General features: G+C 37.6%; 1 protein-coding gene across 1 annotated transcript in view; it reads left to right on the top strand.

Annotated features, from left to right (window-relative positions):
- ABCA9 (ATP binding cassette subfamily A member 9) overlaps positions 1-21,533 on the top strand; it is a 57,124-nt gene that overhangs the window by 19,529 nt on the left and 16,062 nt on the right. Inside the window, exons 16-24 of the mRNA XM_004432697.3 lie at positions 1,005-1,144; positions 3,876-3,995; positions 5,146-5,344; positions 6,947-7,113; positions 8,012-8,145; positions 10,190-10,327; positions 14,298-14,405; positions 18,516-18,689; positions 18,877-18,990. Coding sequence (XP_004432754.2) covers positions 1,005-1,144; positions 3,876-3,995; positions 5,146-5,344; positions 6,947-7,113; positions 8,012-8,145; positions 10,190-10,327; positions 14,298-14,405; positions 18,516-18,689; positions 18,877-18,990 — 1,294 coding nt within the window. The remainder of the gene's footprint in view (positions 1-1,004; positions 1,145-3,875; positions 3,996-5,145; positions 5,345-6,946; positions 7,114-8,011; positions 8,146-10,189; positions 10,328-14,297; positions 14,406-18,515; positions 18,690-18,876; positions 18,991-21,533) is intronic.

Here is a 21,533-nt window from a genome sequence, read left to right as displayed (position 1 = left end):
TTTTAACTTAGTTAATTTAACTTTTAAATTATGTGTTGCTAAGATATTTACATATGGAATACTCATATAATCATGTTTAATCCTCCAAATAATTCTAAGAAGATGGCATTATTATCCTCCTTTGACATGTCAGAGAGTTTTAATAATCTGCCCAATCTCATATGATTTATAAGTGGTAGAATCTTTGGAACAAGATTACAGGTGTGATATGAATTGTTTCTTATATTTCCCACTAAAATATTAATATTTCTTTTAAAAATTCAAATCACTTCATTCCCAGTGGTTAAATGGATCCCGCATTATTTACTCTAAGTGTTTAACCTGACCAAATCTACCATTCCATCATTATCGATAAATTTAGGACCAAAAAAATGATAAAATTAGTTAACATAGATAGAATATATGAAAGTTTACTTAGTTCAAGGCCCTGTGCTTTCTCATACACACTTTTTTTTGTTCTGTGTTTTGAAATTCTTTGAGAGCTGAGGATTATTCCATCTCACAGGTTAGAAAACTAATGCTCAGAGACATTAAGCCTGAGTTCTGGAGCATGGATCAGCAGGACATTAGGACCATGTTCTTAGTGACTGTATCAAATTACCTCCGTTTTTGTTTTTACCATGTTCAAGTCTTAGTTTCTGCAGAACTCATACTTTACTGCAAAGAGAGAGTTCAAAGTTGAATTTTTTAATAGGTGGAGACAAAATAGCGCATTCTCCTCTACCTCACTCTAGCCAAGATCTAGCCAAATATCTCTTTTTCTGAATAACTGACTCTTTAAGTCAGCTTATCTGTCTCTAATTATCCCTTCTGCTAGTTCTTCTGCCATGTTGCACGGATTATACCGTTTGGACTACATTAGTATTTTTATATCTTGCTTCTTCCATTAGAGTATACATTTGTTTGTCTCATAAATATTAATGAAGAAACAAGCACATACTACAATTGTTTGTAGAGATAGTGTTAGAGAAAAATAACTTTAATTTACTCTTTTCAAATGTTAGTTTGCATCTGAATGAAATGTGCAATCCAGACAGTATAACATCACTTGTTAAACAGCACATCCCTGATGCCAAATTAACAGCACAAAGTGAAGAAAAGCTTGTATATATTTTGCCTTTGGAAAGGACAAACAAATTTCCAGGTAACAGAATGCAGAGACCACAGAATGATTTATAATGGAGTTACTAACAGTAACAGTGGTGCTAACAATGATGACTAACATTTTAATGCCTATTAAGTGCATGGCACTGTGCATTAATTCATTTAATATTCCCCACCCTAAGGTCACTTCTAATATTAGCCTCTGATAACATCCCCACATCACTTATGACTGAACTGAGGCACAAAGACGTTGAATACGCCTCAAGCTGCAACATGTGCAATTAAGAGGTACGGGATAGCGTCAAGCTAAAATTGGGAATATTTGGGAAATACGTTTCAGGAATGAATGAAAGAGTGCAGTCTGAGCAGGAAGAGATCTGGGAAAGCCTCGCAGAGTATTGAAGGCGAGTAAGGGAATGGTACACAATATGTAGATTGCTTTATAAAGACCATGACATGATGTTATAATCTAAGTAGTCAAATAGTAATTATGATCAATCTTCGTGTTGCCAAACGTTCTAAGATTCATGACTTTGCTGCAGATACAAAAGCCTGGAGGACCATTGTCTTTACCACTTTTGTATCTGGTCTCCCAATGTGCTGTTTCATTTCCCAAGAGTTTTGAGGCAGATTACATTTTTTTTTTAAATGTAACCCATCAAATTGTGTTTGCTTTATCGCGTTCAAGGAACTTGCCAACTTTTAATGGAGGATACTGGGTCCATCGCTGCATGCGTGAATCAATAAGCCTGCCAGAATCATGGTTAATGAAGAAATACAGCACCAGGCAATAGGGTGCAGTGATTGAAAGATCCAGTGCTAGAGCCAGACTGGCCCGTTTCCAATCCCAGCGATGTCGTTATTAGTTCTGTAATCCCGGACAGGTTATGTTACTTTTCTGTGCCTCAGTTTCCTCATTTGTAAAAAGGGGATCATAATAGTACTAACTTTATAGGGTTTTTATGAGGAGTAAATGATTTAATATATTTACATTTATTATTAAAATATTAAATATAAATAGAGCACCTGGAATAATACCTGACATGTAGTACCTATAGTATTTCACCAAGTCTAAGATACCCTCTACTACAGGATGTGCTACCAAGAAACAGAAAGAAATCATGTTGACATTTAAAATATGACCTACCTGCATTTATAATACATGCTCATTTCAAATACATTAAAAGATGATGAAACGTATTCATCTTAAAATCAGTGAAATAATGGTAGTCTTAGATGCATACACAATGTCTTGGATATAAGTATCACTTATGAAAACAGAAGTCCTTATGAGGTCCTCAAAACCAAGTGTTACCTGATTGCTTATTAAATGCATTTCAAAGGGGGATGCACAATTTAGAGAAAGACTGAAAAAGAACCAACATTTAGATGGACTTAAGGACTCATTAGAAATCATGAATACATCTCTATTTTTCTTTATCTAACATACCATTAAGATAGAAACATTTAATTTCTCCCAATATTTGAATTATTCTTTATTCTACTTTCAAATTTCCTGAACTGTCCAAGGATCATTTCCAATATCTTTTATTAAAAAAAGTAATCTCTCAAAATGACCCACTAATCCCTCATGAAGACCTACCCTCTTTCAAGGCTTTTATGTAATTTTCATACCATGGGCAGAAGCTGGAAGAGGAGAGAGGGGGAGAAAACGAAAAGTTACTTTGTCCTTTCCTTTAACGTATACATATATATATATATATATATTTTTTTATAATTTTATTTATTTTCCCCCCAAAGCCTCAGTAGACAGCTGTATGTCATAGTTGCACATCCTTCTAGTTGCTGTATGTGGGACGCGGCCTCAGCATGGCCGGAGAAGCGGTGCGTCGGTGCGCGCCTGGGATCCGAACCTGGGCCGCCAGCAGCGGAGCGCCCGCACTTAACCGCTAAGCCACGGGGCCGGCCCTAACGTATATATTTTTAAACAAAGGAAAATTCTGCAGCACCTAATTATTTCTATAAACATCAGTTCTTTTTCATTTGTTATTACGTTGCCTAACAATTATCCCTAACATGAAATCACAAATCTCTATTGTCTGGAAAATATTCCTTAATTAATGTAGGTTTAGAATTAATCATTTCCTATCTTAGTTTGGGCTGCTATAACAGATACCATAGACCGGGTGGCTTACAAACAACAGATATTTATTTCTCATAGTTCAAGATCAGGGTGTCAGCACGGTTGGGTTCTGGTGAGAGACCTCTTCAGGGTTCCAGACTGCTGACTCCTTGTATCCTCACATGGCGGAAAGCAGAGAGAGGAAGCAAGCTTTCTTGTGACTCTTAGAAAGGCATTAATCGCATTCACGAGGGCTCTACTCTCATGGCTTCATCTAATCCTAATCACCTCCCAAAGGCCTCACCTCCTACTACCATCACATTGGGGGATAGAGTTTCAACATATGAATTTTGGGGGGGAGCACAAGCCTTCAGTCCACTAACACTCCCTATAGTCTAATAGAACTAAATTTTTTAAAACAGTAAATATAATAATTTTTTTCAAAACCCCCCATATAGCAGTTTTCTAAGAATGAAAAAGTAAATGTTTTGAATTTTATACTCAAGAAGTCATGGAAACTAACACACTATATAGACTATTTTAGAAATAGGGAAATGTCTATATCATAGTTTTGTTTCTGATTAATGCATTTGGCCTATCACAAATGTTTTCTATTTTTAAAGAATATGATTATTATCAATCTCATTATAAACTATAGTTTTTGATGCATTTTTGTGCTTACTTTTAGACCTTTATAGGGATCTCGATAGATGTTCTAACCAGGGCATTGAGAATTATGGTGTTTCTATGACAACTTTGAATGAAGTGTTCTTGAAGTTAGAAGGAAAATCAGCTATTGATGAATCAGGTAAAAAAAAAACTTGAATTTTGTCTTTCTGTGCAATATTTTATCTTGAAAATATACTCTGAATGATGAATTTATATGCTTTTGGAGGTGCTATGATTCAGTCTGGTCTTGGGAAAACTTAGAGCAGAGAAGAAATGTATTTCTGTCTCCTTCTTTCCTCTTCTCTCAATGCTGGTCTCCAACCGTGAATTTCTGATCTTGTACCATGCGTCTTACTAAGCACAGGGAATACAGCAGTGTGCAAGACTAGGTCCTCATGGAGCAGACAGCAAATATGTAATGTAAGTGCTGTAGAGAAAAGAAAATTAGAATTGTAGATTGACACTTACTTGTAGTATTTTGAGGCTGTTATTCCATTGTCTTCAGGATTCCATTGTTGCTGTTGAAAAATTTTCTGTCAGTCTAATTGTCATTCCTTGAAAAATATTCTGCCTTCTCTCTCTAATTTCTAGTTAATTATTTTCTTGTTTCTGGTTTACTCTTGACTACGCTTTTTCATTTTTTTTCTGATTGATCAAGTATTTTTTAAATCTCTGTTTGATCCACTTTTGAAGTTATGAACTTGATATCTTCTTAGTGGTTACACTTAACTTTTAATGTACACGTCTTATAGCTTTCTAAAAATCTAAAGTTGATCAGTTTCTCTAGGCTCCTCTTCCAAAAGAAGTAACTTTTACCTTGTTTTCACCCAGGGCTATATTAAAAAATATTGTCTCTACCAATTTCCTATTCTTATGGAGGTGAGAGGTGGGTCTATATGTACTAACTCTTCCAATTTGGTCAGAAATACTAAGACTATTTATCTCTTGCAATGAATAGATTTTTTCTAGGCTAAAATAAGGGTTTATTTTCATTGGTTTCTGCAGAATGAATTAAGTCCTTTAAAGCTGCAGACACAGAACTATTTTTCAGAAAATACAAGATTTTCTTTTATTATATCACTTTTGTCTTCTTGCATTATATCATTTCTTTTGCTTCCTTTCCCATTTCTTCAGTTGTTTCTCTAGTAGTGCCATGAAATAGATTAGCTCTATCTTTTGTTCAAGACTCTCTACTCTGACACCATTTTGTGAAAAGATGATCACAGCAATATCTAAATAATGCACATCTAAAATGGCACTTTATAAATCACTGATTTTATGTTTTATAGACATTGGAATTTGGGGACATTTAAAAAGTGATAGAAACAGAGACACAGAAAGCCTTGTTGAGCTGGAACAAGTGTTGTCTTCCTTTAAGGAAACAAAGAAAGCAGCCAGCGGCCTGGCTCTCTGGAGGCAGCAGCTATGTGCCATAGCAAAAGTTCGCTTCCTCAAGTTAAAGAATGAAAAAAAAACTCTGTTGACCATGTGAGTACCCAAGTGTTTCAGGTATGTTTGGTCAGTGCATTCAAAAGAGAAAAAAAACTTCAGATAGAATGAATTCCAGCAACTGCATATGGTCTTATTAACATAGAAACCAATTTTTAATTGCTTAGGTGGGTATGTATTTAAACCAAAGAAAGTTTGGGATTTTTTTCTTTTAATTTCATACAGAATCTGCTCTTATCAAAGGGTTGAAGTAGTTTTTCAGAAGCATGGAAGTTAGCACTGAGGTCCCATCCGAAACACTTGCCTCTTTCCCCAAAGTAGCTCTGTGCCAGGGCTTATCTTAGCCTAGGCTTCATGTTACTATCTGGAACCTACTATGTGGTTCACACATTCCTCTATAGCTTCAGACTCTTCATTGAGTAATACTACCTGCACTCCACTCAGGACACTCATTCATTCAAAAATATTTGTGAGAACCTCTGCATAACACTCTGTTTTAAATGTCTGTAAGACATCAAAATCAATCAAACATGAGATTCAGCTCTTGGTGATTAGAGGTATACTGAAAAAGCATAGTACAAAATTAGGGCAATTTTGTCAAGTGTAACATTCACTATGAGACAGATTGTTTCCAAATAGAGAAATCCGAAAAAAGAATTTTACATGAGAGAGAATTTGAATTTGGTGTAGGAAAATGAAACATTTAGCTAAGGAAAGAGAAGAGAATGGAAATTCAGACAGAGGGGGCAGTCCTGAGCATAGAGATACATGGGGAGTCTGAAGAACTGTTATTAATTTAATGGCAGCATAGAGTGTTCAAAAGAGTAAAAATAATTTTGATAATATATTATATGGAGCTAAAGAGTTTGGACTTTATGAATAATAAGGAACTATTAAGCTTTTATTTTTTATTTTGAACAGGCTATTGATATAACTAGAACAGAATGCTAAGAAATTTAATGGGGCAACAGTGCAAAATGGTTCGGAAACAGCAGACTTTGGAGACAAGGAAAACAATCATTTAGGACAATATTGAAAGAGGTCAGGAAAGAAAAAATTAAGGTCTAAACTTGAAATGTGGAAGAGAGAAGAAGATTTGGAGGCAAGCAACGATGATATGAGCTATAGAATTTTTCAACCATTTGGAAAAGGGACTTAAGAGAGAGAAATGAGTGTAAAATGACTGAGCCTTGGAGCCCAAGTGAATGAGAAAATGTCGTAATTTATAGAAATTGGGAGCAGGAGGGAGAAAATGTTCAGAGTGTAGTAAGCCAGGGAGTTGGTGACATGCCAGCTTGCAGTAGTCCAGTAGAAGGAAGAAATGCAAGACTGAGACAGAGCAAAGAAGTGGGCACTGGAGAGAGAGATTTAAGAGTCATAATCAGCAGACTTTATAAGCTTGAATGAGACGTCCAAAGGTTGAGGGGGAGGGGCATTTAGAGAGAGAGAGAGAGAAATCAAGGATAACTACACAGGAACAATCTCATTTTAGAAAGAAGAAAAAGGGGAGAAAAAGCATGATTCATATGTTTGGTTAGTGCTTATAATTTATTTCTGTTATAACATCCATTATCTGCTCAAACTTAACCGACGAAAGTTGCTATAGATGATTTTTTTTCTTTTACTTTTTCCTCCATGTAGATTATTGCTTTTTGGCATTAGCCTTTGCCCTCAGATTTTGGAACATCTATTTTATGAGTTATATCAAAAAACTTATTCTTGGGGACTGTCTCCTAATATGTACTTCCTCTCACCGGGACAACCACCTCAGGCTCCTCTGACCCACCTACTGGTCATCAACAAAACAGGTGAACGTGGGGCTACAGAGCAACTTTCACCTGCCGGTTCTTGTTGAGAGATTCCACAGACAACACAAACCACAAAGGAAAGATATTCTGTATGTTTTAGAAAGCACATATGAGGCCAAATAGGAAATTAATTTCAAAATGAAAAATACAAGGTTGGAGAGTTTGTTTTAGAAACACATTATTGCAAGTTTACTTAAACCATAGAGCTTACTGCACAAAGCAACACAAGGGGATTCAGGAAGGTGGATCATTGACTGATCTTTGAGGTTTTTCCATAACTTTTTTTTTGTTTGGTGAGGAAGATTGGCTCTGAGATAACATCTGTTGCCAATCTTCCTCTTTTTGCTTGAGGAAGATGATCCCTGAGCTCACATCCATGCCAGTCTTCCTCTACCAGTCTTCCTCTACTTTGTATGTGGGACGCCGCCGCAGCACGGCTTGATGAGTGGTGTGTAGGTCTGTGCCTGTGATCCGAACCCACGAACTCCAGGCCACCAAAGCGGAGCAAGTGAACTTAACCACTATGCCATCAAGCCAGCCCCCATAACATTTTTTTAAGTACTATGCATTCTTGATGTCTGGAAAAAAAATCTGTTCCAAATTTCTAAGAAAATAGAAGATTAAGATCTTCAAGGATTATAATGTTAATTTTAAATAGTATTTTTGTACTAAGAGAAATTATAAGTAAATGTCTAGGCTCTAGGTAAAGAAACTTTGTCATATCCTTGATATTAGAATGGATTTTAGTACCACAGCATCAATTCTGCTTTTTAAGGAAATCCTTAGATAGTTCTTATTATGGTATGCTTTGAGTGACATCATTTATTTTTTTCTAAAATATTGCTTGACTATTGTTTTTCTTCACTGTTGCTTCTTTTGATCTTTACCTTCATGGTAGGGTCAAGCATTGATGACTTTATACATTCACTGAAGCAGCAGAACATAGCTTTGCAAGTGGATGCCTTTGGAACTAGAAATGGCCCGAATGAGCCATCATACAATGGCGCAATCACTGTGTCAGGTGATAACAAGGTATGTTGGGCTCTGATTGCTGCATCTCACCAAAGATGAGTGTGCAATTTGAGTAATACATATCAACTGGCATAAAAGACCAATTTGACGCAAACAAATGGGATATTTCTCATTTTTAGAGAAGGTGGACTATAATTATTTGCCCACAGCCTCCATTAAAACAATATATAATGAAATGCCATTTGATTTTATTCCTTGTTAAATTGTATGCACTGTTATAATTAATAATGCATTTAAATCTTATTATAAATTGTATTTCATTCCAATAATTAATTTAAATCTTATTCTTAATTGAATTTCAACTCAAATGACATTTTGATGAATCCTCCAAACATAAATCTGATTAATGTATATTGTGAACTTCAACTCCAGTTACAAAAAAAATATTAGCTCTTAATTTTTTCACGGTAGATTTTTGTGTGTTTTTAATGGGAAAAAAGCTCAAGTCCTACTAGCTAAACTTTACACAAGTGGGTCAAACCTTCAGATAAATGTTTATGCTCAGCTATCTGATGTTTAAAAAAAATGCCTTAGTTTTCTGCAACTCAAAGGGTGGTTCCTGAATCAACATTACTGGATCACCTGGGTGCTTGTTAGAAATGCAGAATCTCAGGCCCCTCCCCAGACCTACTGAGTTAGAATCTGCACTTTAATAAGATCTGCAGGGGATTAGTCTGCTCATTAAAGCTTTAGAATTGCCTTATTTGGCAATTTTAAGATTGGCATATTTCACATAAAATTGTAGATTTCTGGCTTCTCTTGAAAAATCCCTCCATTCACCCATTCTGGCAGTCTGCAGTTGGAACTGAGAAACCGTTGCCCCATGTAGCCTTGGACTATTCTTTCAGCTTGCCATATCTCCACACTGCTTCACTCGTGTATATTACCTGCCTAGACCCTGTAGGAGTTTATAACAGACAAGTGGAGAAGATGGGAAGAGTGTTACATGTATAAATCACAACAGTTAAGTGTCACAAAGCTTGACCACTGGTAGCTTGTCTGAGCTAATTTTCAGAAGTAATTTCCATGCCAAAAATAGAGTAAGAAATTACCTATGATAAGTAAGAAATTGGTCCTTGATATGTCTTTTTTTTTTTTTTTTTTTTTGTGAGGAGGATCAGCCCTGAGCTAACATCTGCCAATCCTCCTCTTTTAGCTGAGGAAGACTGGCCCTGGGCTACCATCCGTGCCCATCTTCCTCCACTTTATATGGGACGCCGCCACAGCATGGCTTGCCAAGCAGTGCATCAGTGAGCGCCCGGGATCCGAACCGGCGAACCCCGGGCCGCCACAGCGGAGCGCCCGCACTTAACCGCTTGCGCCACCGGGCCGGCCCCAGTCCTCGATATGTCTTAACCAAGTTAGTTTCCAGTATATTCAGAATAATAGTTTTAAAAAATGGCGCCCTTAATATCAATAAACATCACTATCAGTAATTAGGCTAGACGCAATGCACTTGATTTATTTATGATTGCACAAATGTATGCTCAAAGCTTGCCCGTATTTTGGGCAATATAGATAATTAACTTATATGCTTTCTATTTGAAGGACAAATAATCATGTTTTTAATATATATGTAATGTCGTTTTTAAACACATTCTACATGCAGGTTGCTATTACCAGCTCAGTATTTGTGCTTTCATTACAACAGCTATCTGCCTCCTGCTTTCCCAGTATTCACACATTCTTTATAAAATCGATGTATCATATTTTGAAATAAAGCCTACTGCCATGTTAAAGTGAGGTTGCATTACGGAGTTTGATAGTGTTGCTCCTAAAAAATCATTTGGGGTATTTTGTCTTGTGAGAGTTTAGGCATAAATAACCACATGGCTGATGCTACTGTAGGTAGAGACCAACATACTGGATTCCTGGAAGTAGATTGTGAATTAATGGGATGATATGGGCGATGGTGATATCAGTCACATTCAGTGCTTTAGCCCTACTGTATTGCCAATAATTTGAAGGATTTTCTACTTTATTCTTTCATTAAATTTTATATTTACTTTCTGAGGACTTAGAATGCATATTTGTTATATTTCAGGATCACAGATTTTCAATAGCATGTAATACCAAAAGGCTAAATTGCTTTCCTGTCCTCATGGATATCATTAGCAATGGGCTACTTGGAATTTTCAATTCTTCAGAACACATTCAGACTGACAGGAGCACATATTTTGAAGTAAGTATAATATTATCTCACTTATACCAAGCCATAAGAAGTTTTCAAGAAAATACATGGAATGCTGAAATAACATCACGTAAATTTTTGTGAACTTATTCTTGAATAAGTTTATGTTTATATACATATTAATTACTATACTTACACACACACATATACACACACACACAATATTTAGCAATGATTCCATAACGTTATAATTTTAGTTGGATGACTTAGGGTCAATGGAACAGCAGATAATATAATTAATCAGGAAAAAGAAATGATGACTTTTGGTCTTAGATCTGTCACCATTTGTGGCCCTAGGTAGTAGGACATAGTTGAAACAGCCAAAGTCTTAAGGGCCAGACCATGTGGCCTTCTTAACAACTTGACTTCTGTAGGCCTTGGTTCACCAATCCACAAAAAAACACAGATAAAAAGTTTATCATAAAGGTTTTAAGAAGTAAATGATGCAATGTGAACACCAGACTGAGTTGGCTGAGTTATTGTAAAGACCAGCGATAAGGCACATAAACCTTGAAAACCATGGGTGCTCAATAAATTGTACTTATTGTCATCACTGATGTTAATATTATTTTTCTAGGGAATGCATCATTTCCATTGAAGAACGTACAGCTTTGACTAGATAGGGGACTGGCTGAATTAGAACTAGGAGCAGATCTTGTTTAAAAAATAACTTGCCAGATCTGCTCAGATCCTGAGTCAGAATCTCCACAGTGGGGAGGAGGGTGTGCACATCTATGTCTTCAAGTCATCTCTTTCATCTTGCTGTGTTGAATCTCTCTTTGCCCAAATGACACCTTGGGCATATTCTATAGTTTCCTGGTCACTTTTTGTTATTGAGAAATATTCCAGTGCTGTCCCAAACTTCAATTTCCTAGCTGATTCAAACACTGGGGGTCAATATGTGACCTAAAGGAAGTGGATTGGGGCAGGTGGTGGTGGTGTGATTTGCTCTTTCATTCCTTTTTATTGTCTAACATCTTGGAGTAGAAAAGAGAGAGTGAGCTCTCTCTGGAACACCTCCCTTTCTTCTCCCTTCTGAACAAAACATGGCCAGCCTGGGAGCAGAAAGGAAGGATGGAGAGATCAAGGTAGAAAGAAATGGTGCTGTGGAGACACCTCTGCTTTCTCCCGTTGTGTCTGTTACTGGTACCTTCTACTTATGCGGTTGCCACAGCCTAGGTGACCTGTGTGATCGTCTTGGGGTAGTGTTTAGCTTTGACCCTAGTCCATTCTGTGGGTGAAGACACACTCACTGTTGCAGAGCAAAATGTCTCTTAGGCTGCTGAAGAGAAGCCCACACCATCAAGCTTTCTCCAGTTTCCATTGTTCATTGTTTGATATGGCCATCATCCAGGTAGTTTAACAACTTATTCCCCTCTTTAACCTCCGTGCTTTTCAAAAAGAGCTCTGAGAACTGATGAGTGCTTCTTGCCCACTGATGGAAAGCTATAGAGATTTGGGATGTGATGGGGGTTCCTCCATCTTCATCAGCACTTTATATTATTGTCCTCTCAAGCCACATCTCGGCAGTTCTCCTTCCTTCTGAAATCTCTAGGGCAGAAAAACTGTCTCCCTGTTCACGTGAGGCCCCAAGTGAACCTTGAATATTTAGAACATTTACTATGTGATTTACATGTATTATCATATTTAAATATCCTAACAAGACTTTGAGATAGGCGGTATTATTATTATTGTTATTATTATACAGCTGAGGAAACTGCAGTACATAGAGGTGTGATATGTTTCATTAGGTGTTATATTTGAAGAGACAAGTCAAGTATCTGGATAACCAAGAATAGAGTGTGCCCAAGGATGAATAAACCACCTGACCTGAGTTCTTGCTTTTAAAAAGATGGCTTTACTACAAAATATTTGCTACCCTCCAGCCCAGCTGACCTTGAGATCATGTGTAGATAAATTCTCCCTCTTTGAAATTGCTCCTGATTTCCACACTCAGCTCCTGGCATACTTCTACAATTCTGAAGCCCAATCTCCTTGATCCTAAAGAAAAGAGCTCACTGTAGCTCAAACCTTGCTTCTGACTCCACTCAATGACTTTAACCATCTATCAGAGTGTCCTGAAGTGTTCCCAACCAGCTCCTCCTGTAAGTTTTCACCCGACCAAACTACCCAGTTAATATCAAGTGTCTCTGTGGGTCCTTCCAGTCTAAGCCCCGGTAAACTTGACTGTAGGTGGGTATAATCTAATATGGACATAAAATGTTATTTATGAACCAAGTTGCGAGTAAGGGAGCTGGCTGTTGAGACTAATTATGAATTTTCCATCCCAAAGATCTTCCAAATCTGGAAAATCAACAAGGCTGACCATAGGCAAAGATGTCAAATGGGTGAGGTGGTCCTTGGTACTCTTTCTTCCCCTTCCAGGGCTTCATCTCCACCTTCTCCATCTCCATCTTCATATGCATCTTTATTTAGGCAGTTTTATGTGCTATACGATCTCTGACGGGCACCAAGTTTTAGGAGGGGCTAAGAGAAAAGTAAGGAGATCTTAAAACTCATGACACCTGACCTCAGATAACTTGCAGTATAGTGAGGCAACTTATTGTAGATCCACTAAAGGCTTCTAGCAAAACCCAAGGCCATCTTTAACCTGTACAGGATTTTGAACTTTTTTAAATTCAACGCCTTTATATGGAGTGTGTGTTGACCATTTTTATTCAAGCCCCATCACTTTTATTTCCTAATGCCCACCTACTCATTAATTTACATCTGCCAGGTTCCTGAAGGCATTTGAATTTGTTCCTTATGAATAAAGTTGAGCCAGAGGAATGATTCTTCATAAATGTTGAACTGAACTGATTTATCACAAATTTCTGAGAGTAATGAAGTAACTCATCCATTGACAGTCCACAAATGCTATTGTCTATTAAAACATCAGCCTAGGGCCGGCCCTGCGGCTTAGTGGTTAAGTGCGCGCGCTCCGCTGCTGGCGGCCCGGGTTCGGATCCCGGGCGTGCACCACTTCTCTGGCCATGCTGAGGCTGTGTCCCACTTACAGCAACTAGAAAGATGTGCAGCTATGACATACAACTATCTACTGGGGCTTTGGGGGGAAAAAATAAATAAATAAAATCTTTAAAAAAATTAAAAACAAAAACAAAAACATCAGCCTAAATGTTGTCATCGTGATGTCAGACAGCAGAAATTTTATGCTTACCTTGTTACCAAGCAAGGGCTTGCTGCCTGATCTGCATAGAAGCTGATACTATAGCACTGGCTTTTGAGAGAAGAAAGGGCTTTATTGCAAGGTCAACTGAAGCAAGGAGACAGGAGGCAAGGCTCAAATCTGTCTCCCCGAGCTGAAGCAGGGACAGATTTTAAGGAGTTGGGAGTGGGAGTCGTTATGTAAAACACTAGCTTGGTGGGGTCTGATTGGAGGGTGGGAGTGTAACAGTCTTATAAGTCCAGTGTGCTGCAAGTCAAGGGAACCCTTGTTTGTTATTAAGTTCCCTGCACCACTTTCTGTTCATGTTGAGTTCTGTAGTTAGGGAACTTTTGGTTGCCAGGTGGCTTGAGGTCATCTGAGAACAAGGTTTCTGTCTTCTGAGCATGCTCCAGCTACATGACTTGCAGTTTTTGCTCATTGCCCCTGCAAAATAACTTTGATACTTTGTTATTGATACAATAAGATACAATAGGGCCAGTACCAATTGGTCTATGATGGTTACAACCTCACAAGTTATTAACTGTGGGACCTTAGCCAATTCATACAACTTGGTGGAGCTTGCTTCTTCACAAGTAAATCAAGACACCTGTTCAAAATGTCCAAGTTGCTGCAACACATGATTGAAAACGAATGTGGGTAAGAAGTTGCAAACAGGACCTTGGGAAGTGCTTTGAGTGGTGAGACTGATTCATTTATTTGAATGATTTAGTTAGGAAAGTACAAGTGAATCATATGCTCAACTGCCATCAGCTCACACGTTTTGTGTAATTTCAGGAGCACATGTCTTATGAGTATGAGTTCCTGAGTGACGCCTTCTTCTGGATACTCGCGGCCGCCTGTTTTACTCCTTTTATTGCAATGAGCAGCATCGGTGACTATAAAGTAAGAAGAGTTAACAAAGCCTTTACATATTCTTAATATCCAGAGAACCTGTCCCCATCTTATGACCATAAACTTATATGTAGGTGGTGCACCTAATTTATGTGCTTGACACAATGAACAATCAAGCATTTTAATAAAAGGTTGACAAATATGAAGAAATGCTATTTTTCTTAAACAAATGTGAGACCTCAAGAACGACAGCTTAGGCGATATCATCAGCTAACAAGGAATGGCGGTTTTATCCAGTATACCACTTAGAGTTTTATTTCCAGACACTCACTGATGTAGTCACATCCCTTCTCTCAATGGTGGTTTCCACTTTCCAGATGGTGGTTATGTTACTCAGTTAAACAGCCCTAACCAACTCGCCACAGCACTTTGGCTTTTTGTTGAAAAGACTGTTCCTTTAAAGCTTCATTTTTGCAATTCTTTTATAAAAATTCAAGAAGCCTATAACAGAGTCCTTCCGCCTTTCCATGGTACTTCTGTTCCATGGAAAGGCCCTTTCTTGTGTCTCCATGTCCTTAGCACTGTCATCTGATGCTCCCTTTGTGCTGTTGAGCCCTGTGAGAATTCAGATGTTGTTGATGGGTTTGAATTAATTTTCATTTATTCAGCTCTTAAACTGTCCCTATATTTAGCAATTTCTCCCATGAGAAACACAAATATAATTCTTCCTTCCCTTGTATGAGACCATACATTCACCACTTTCTTTTACTGCTCTTGTCACGCTTTCTCATTCTTTTTTTTGGAGTCAACCTGCTTCATTCAAATCTTGACTCTTCCATTGTCAAACTGTATGAACATCTGGAAATTGCTTAATCACTCTGTGTCTCACTTTTATCACCTGTAAATAGGGAATAATAATTACATCTATTTGAAATAGATTCCTGTGAGGATGTGGTGAAATAATATCTATTAATTACTTAGAACAATATCTGGCATACAGTAAGTTTCCTGTAAATGTCAGTGCTTTATGTCCAAATGTCCGGGATTTAGTCCTGGAGCCCCTTTGCAGCTATTTCCAGAATTCTCGACTTCCATATGTACAACAGCCTACTTGATATCTCTACACTGATGCCTAATGTACATTTCAAATATGGGCAAAAGGAAACTTATGATTTTCCTGGCTAGATCCACTCATCTCCCAACTTACCCATCTCAGTAAATGGTGCTACAATCTACAGTTGCTCTATCACAAACTTTTGGAGTTATCTTTGCTTCTCTCTTTCTTTTACCTCCCTTGTCTCATCCGTCAGCAATTCCTTTAAACTCTACCTTGAATGTATCAAATCCATCCACTTCTTTCCATCTCTACTATTTTGGTCCTGGTCTAAGTCATTTTCATTCCTTGCCTGAACCACTGCAATAGCTACTCATCAGTCTCCTTCTTTGCAATTAATTCCACATACACAGCCACAGCAAGCTTTCAAAAGTTTTAATCGTTACCTTGCCTCCAGTAACAACCTCTAGTAACATCTTTTTGCATCTAGACTTAAATCCTAATTCCTTACTTTGTCTGGCAGAGTCCTGCATGATCTGTCTCCTATCTCTCAATCTTCTCTTATTGCAGTCTCCTCCCCTACCCACCCCACATTTTTTTGTGTTTCTCAAGCATGCCAATATCATTGCCATCTCTGCGCCTTTGCATTGGCCGCTGCTTCTGTGGAATGTTCTTCCTCCTGTGCTTGGCACTGCTGGCTTCTTCTTGTCATTCAAATCTCAGCACAAATATCATTTAAACAGAGACTCCTTCCCTGCCTGCCCAGTTTAAAATAGATTCCCCATCACTGCCACATGAGCTCATTTTAAAAATCTATGCATAGTGCTTATTGCTATCTGAATCTTTTCTCATTTTTTTTGTTAATAATCTCCTCCCCACTAGGAATAAGCAGCATCAGAGCAGAAATATTTTTCTCTAAATTTTACCTACTCCATTGTTGCTTATCTCTATAAATAATGGATTACCTTTCATTCTTTTACTCTTGACTAAAATCTAGGAGCTATTCCTGTAATGGTTGTCAGAGTAAGCAAATAAAATTACAGATACCAAGTTAAATTTCAATATCAAATAAACAGTAATGTATTTTTTTTGGTATAAGTATGTCCCAAATACCGATTGGGACATACTTATACTAAAAAAATTGGTATGTATCTAAAATTCGAATTTCACTGGCAACCCCATGACAGTGATACCCCTCTCTCCCTCACCTCCATAGCCGGCTAGTGGTGAAGTCACAGAATTTACTTCTGAAAATATCTGGAAGCTTTCCACCTTCCTCCATCTCTCCCATGACATGCTAGTCAGAGCCACTATCATCTCTTTCTCGGATGAGCACAACAACCTCCCTAACTGCTCGTCATGGATCCACATTAGTCTTCTTATCCATTTTCCACACAGTGTGACAGAGCAATATCTTAAAAACACAGATCTAACCACGTAAATTACCTGCCTAAATCCCTTCAGTGGTTTCTCATCAGATTAAGGAGCAAGAATGAAATCCTTGCCACAGCCTGAAAAGCATGTGTGATCCGGACCTGGGTGTCTCTCTCCACTTTGATCTGATGCCACTATCACCTTAATAACTATGTCTAGCCACACTGGCTTCTTTCCAGTTTCCCAAAAATATCAACTCTACCCACTGCAGGGGTCTTCCCTCCCGTTCTCTCTGCCTGCAATGCTCCCTATCTGTTGCCTGGATAACTCCTACTCATTGCTGAGACCCTAACTCAAACCCTTCACAAGGAAACCCTCCCTGACCCGACCCCCTAATTATAATTCATCTCCCTTCTAAAGGCTCTTATATGACCCTGAACCCTCTTAATACTTCTAATTTTACTTCTTTAATTTTTAATTTTAACAATTTTAATTATGTAGCTATTGCTATGCTTATTTACTTTTCGCCTTTATCTCTCTTCCCTTCTGCAACTTAAACCCCACAAGAGCCCCAGGACCAACACAAAGCCAGGCACACGGTATAAGCTTGGTAAATATATACTGAACAAATTAATGAATAGGGAATGTCAAGTCCTCTAATGCATCCTCACAAGCATTCTCTTTTCTGCTTCCTTCCAGATGCACTCTCCTTTCCAGAATATTTATCTGCATTCCAACTTTTCCCCTAATGAATCTCTTTATTTTATTTTATTTATTTTTTTGTGAGGAAGATTAGCCGTGAGCTAACACCTGTTGCCAATCCTCCTCTTTTGTGCCGAGGAAGATTGGCCCTGGGCTAACATCTGTGCCCATCTTCCTCTACTTTATATGTAGGACGCCTGCCACAGCATGGCTTGATGAGTGGTGTGTAGGTCCGTGCCCGGGATCCCAACCTGTGAACCCCAGGTCGCCAGGAGCAGAGCACGCGAAATTAACCACTATGCCACCAGGCCGGCCCTGAATCTCTTTATTTTAGATTGAAAATTTTAATTGCTTTTGTGCTTTACTTTTAGAAAAGTCCAAGTTATAGTTTAAGACCTTGTGTTAAGACAACCAGTGCAACAACAGGGCTTATAATGAGTCACAATGTCAAAATCCACATACTAGTTTTAACATATAATCATGAAATATATGGTTTAGTTCAAGACGATGTATCACATTTTAACGGAAGTCTTCTTATGCCACCCTAAAGAATTTTTAATGTAATTGACTCGTTAGATGATCGTTTCTTAGACCCAAAATAAGATGCCAATTATAAATGCACTGTTTACGTTCAGCATAAAATTTAAGAATCTTACAAGAAACTGTAAACCTACATCTCTTGAATCTTTGTACAATTTGCAAGTCTTTATAGTGTCAAAGGGAAGAGTAGCTTTGGAAAGAAAAGAACAGGTATCTTCTCATTGAGGCAACCCCCAGTCATTCTGTGATGGAAAGTGAGCTGGTCACGTTAGTGCATTTTCCCTTTAGACAATGAAGTCGCCGTGTGGTTTGCAGTGTTATTAACGCCCCTGAAGTGAGAGTGTGGCAGGCAAGTGACGATGTCATTTACTAAATCAGCATAATATATAAAAGGGACATAGAGAAAATGAATGCTTTTGTGACCACATATTTGCAATTTCTCAAGTCACAACTATTTAGAACCTTTGATGATTCTTCTATTTCTTTACCAGAAAAAAACTCACTCCCAGCTGCGGATTTCAGGGCTCCATCCTTCTGCTTACTGGTTTGGGCAGGCGCTGGTAGATATTCCTCTGAACTTCTTGATCCTCCTTCTAATGCAAATAACGGATTACATTTTTAGCCCAGATGAGATTATATTTATAATTCAAAACCTGTTAGTTCAGGTAAGTGACAAAAATTATGAGATGGTTTTATTAGACTATTTTTCATGAATGCAGTAACGTTATTAACCTTAAGCCAAAGAACCTCACATTACCTTTGCTATAGCTTAGTTTAGAAAGTTGTGGTTTAAGTATGAATACTTTCCTAGATAACATTTACCTTATCCAACTTTAATATTTTTATTTTCAGATCCTGTGTAGTATTGGATATGTTTCATCTCTTGTTTTCTTGACATATGTGATTTCATTCATTTTTCGCAATGGGAGAAAAAACAGTGGCATTTGGTCATTTTTCTTCTTAATTGTAAGTATGCAGACAGTGCATATTATTTTTAAACCATTTTAAAGATAATTTTAAGGACATATTTTAATCTTTGTTCTAAGCAGAATGGAAAATTAATATTGCTCTCTTGGAAATTCTAATTACTCTAAGATAATAATAAACATATATAAAGTACTGTATGTGTGGATATCTACCATTCATAAACTATGAACCCAAATATGTCTCCAGGTCTAACCTCTCCCCTGAGCTAGAGACTACTGCCTCTACCAGTTCACTTGCAATTTCACTTGAATATTTAAAAAGCACCTCAATGATCACATATCTGAAATATAATCCTTTCTGCAATCTATTCTTTGTATCTTAATACATCACATTATTGCAGCACAATCTACCCAGCTAATCGCTCATACCAAAGATCTAGAATTATCTTTAATTCCTCTTTCTTTGTTTCTCTTCACATTCAATCCATTTGCATGCCCTTTAAAGATTTTATTTATTTATTTTTTCCCTGCAAAGCCCCAGTAGATAGTTGTGTGTCATAGCTGCACATCCTTCTAGTTGCTGTATGTGGGACGCGGCCTCAGCATGGCCAGAGAAGCAGCGCGTCGGTGCGAGCCCGGGATCCGAACCCGGGTCGCCAGCAGTGGAGCGCGCTCACTCAACCACCAAGCCACGGGGCCGGCCCTGCATGCCCTTTAGACTCTTAACATTTCCCAAGACTGTTTGGTATGTCCCAACTTCACTGCCATAGCCATTGTCTAAGCTTCCATCATCTCTCAACTGGAATATTCCAGCAGGTCTGTAACTTGTCTCCTTCTTTCTAGTCCTGGCTCCTATAAACTATTTCCACATAAAAACCAAAATGATCTTTTAAAATAAATTTTTGTTAAAAAGTATAACTGACATACAGAAAAGTACACCATAGACTAGTCTAGCCAGTTTCTAAACTGAATAAACAGGGAATCATGTAGAAGGTATTATTCGCTATCTGCTCTTAGTCAGCAGTATGTTTTCAGTCATCCCTGATGTTGTATCTAATTACTACAGAGTATTTCATTCCTTTCCATTTCTGTCGTATTCTATTGATGAATGTGCTATTATTTGTCTGTTCTATTGTTGACAGACATTAAATTGGGTTCCTGTTTTGGACTGTTATGAATAATGCTGCCATGAGTTTTCTTGTCTGTCTTTTGGTGCACATATGTAAGACCTGAAACCAAAAAACTCCTTGAAGAAAACATAGGAAACAAAGCTTCCTGATATTTGTCTTGGCAATAATTTTTTGGATATGACACCAAAAGCACGAGCAACAAAAGCAAAACCAACAAGGGGGACAACGTAAAAAGCTTCTGTACAGCCAAAGAAACCATCCTAATATCCAAAGACTATAGAGAACTCACACAACTCAATAGCAAAAAAAAAGGAAACAATCCAATTAAGAAATGGATAAAGGACCTGAATAGGCATTTATTCCAAAGAAGACACCCAAATGGCCAACAGGTACATGAAAAAGTGCATTAACATCACTAATCATCAGGGAAATGCAAACTGAAACCACAATGAGGTATCACCTCACACTGTTAGAATGGGTGTCTTCAAAAAGACAAGAGATAACAAATGCTGGCAAGGATGTGGAGAAAAGGGAAACCTTATACACTGTTGGTGGGAATGTAAATTGGTAAGTCACCATGGAAAACAGTATGGAGGTTCCTCAAAAATTTAGAAATAGAACTACCTTAGGATTCGGCAACCCCATCTCTGAGTATTTATCTGAAGGAAATGAAATCACTATCTCATAGAAATATCTGCACCCCATGTTCGTTGCAGCATTATTCACAATAGCCAAGACATGGAAACAACCTAATTGTCCATTGACAATGAATATATAAAGAAGATGTGGTGTATATATACAATGGAATATTATTCAGCCTTAAAAAGAGGAAATCCTGCCATTTGTGAAGATTGGATTTTCCTTCATGGATTCTCCTTGAGGGAATAAGGCTAAGTGAAATAAGTTAAACAGAAAAAGACAAATACTGTAAGATTTCACTTGTATGTGGAATCTAAAAAAGCTGAACTCATAGAAAGAGAAAGTAGAATGCTGGTTATCAGGGGCTGGGGGGTGGGAGAAATGTGGAGATGTTGGCCACAGGGTACGAATTTCCACTTATTAGATAAATAAGTTCTGGGGAGTCTAATATACATCATGATGACTATAGTTAACAACACTGTTTTATATACTTGAAGTTGCTAAGAGAGTAGCTCTTAAATATTCTCACTATAACAACAACAAAAATGGTAATTATGTGAGGCAAAGGATGTGTTATTAACTAACTTTATTTTGGTAATCATTTCACAATATATGCATGTATCAAATCATCATGTGTACACCGTAAACTTACACAATGTTATATGTCAATTATATCTCAATAAAGCTGGAAAAAAAAAGATGAGCTGATTAAGGATGAAATTAATCCAACCAAGAAATAAGTCAAAATAAAGAATTCAAGAAAATAAAAATTGCTGCAAAGCACTGGTAGGGACCACTGAATTCTGTTAAAAAC

Source organism: Ceratotherium simum, chromosome 16, assembly GCF_057802395.1.
Source record: "Ceratotherium simum simum isolate JZ-2026a chromosome 16, ASM5780239v1, whole genome shotgun sequence".
Classification (NCBI taxonomy): domain Eukaryota; kingdom Metazoa; phylum Chordata; class Mammalia; order Perissodactyla; family Rhinocerotidae; genus Ceratotherium; species Ceratotherium simum.
Note: the sequence above shows the minus strand (reverse complement) of the source record. Positions and strands in the feature narration are given on the sequence as shown.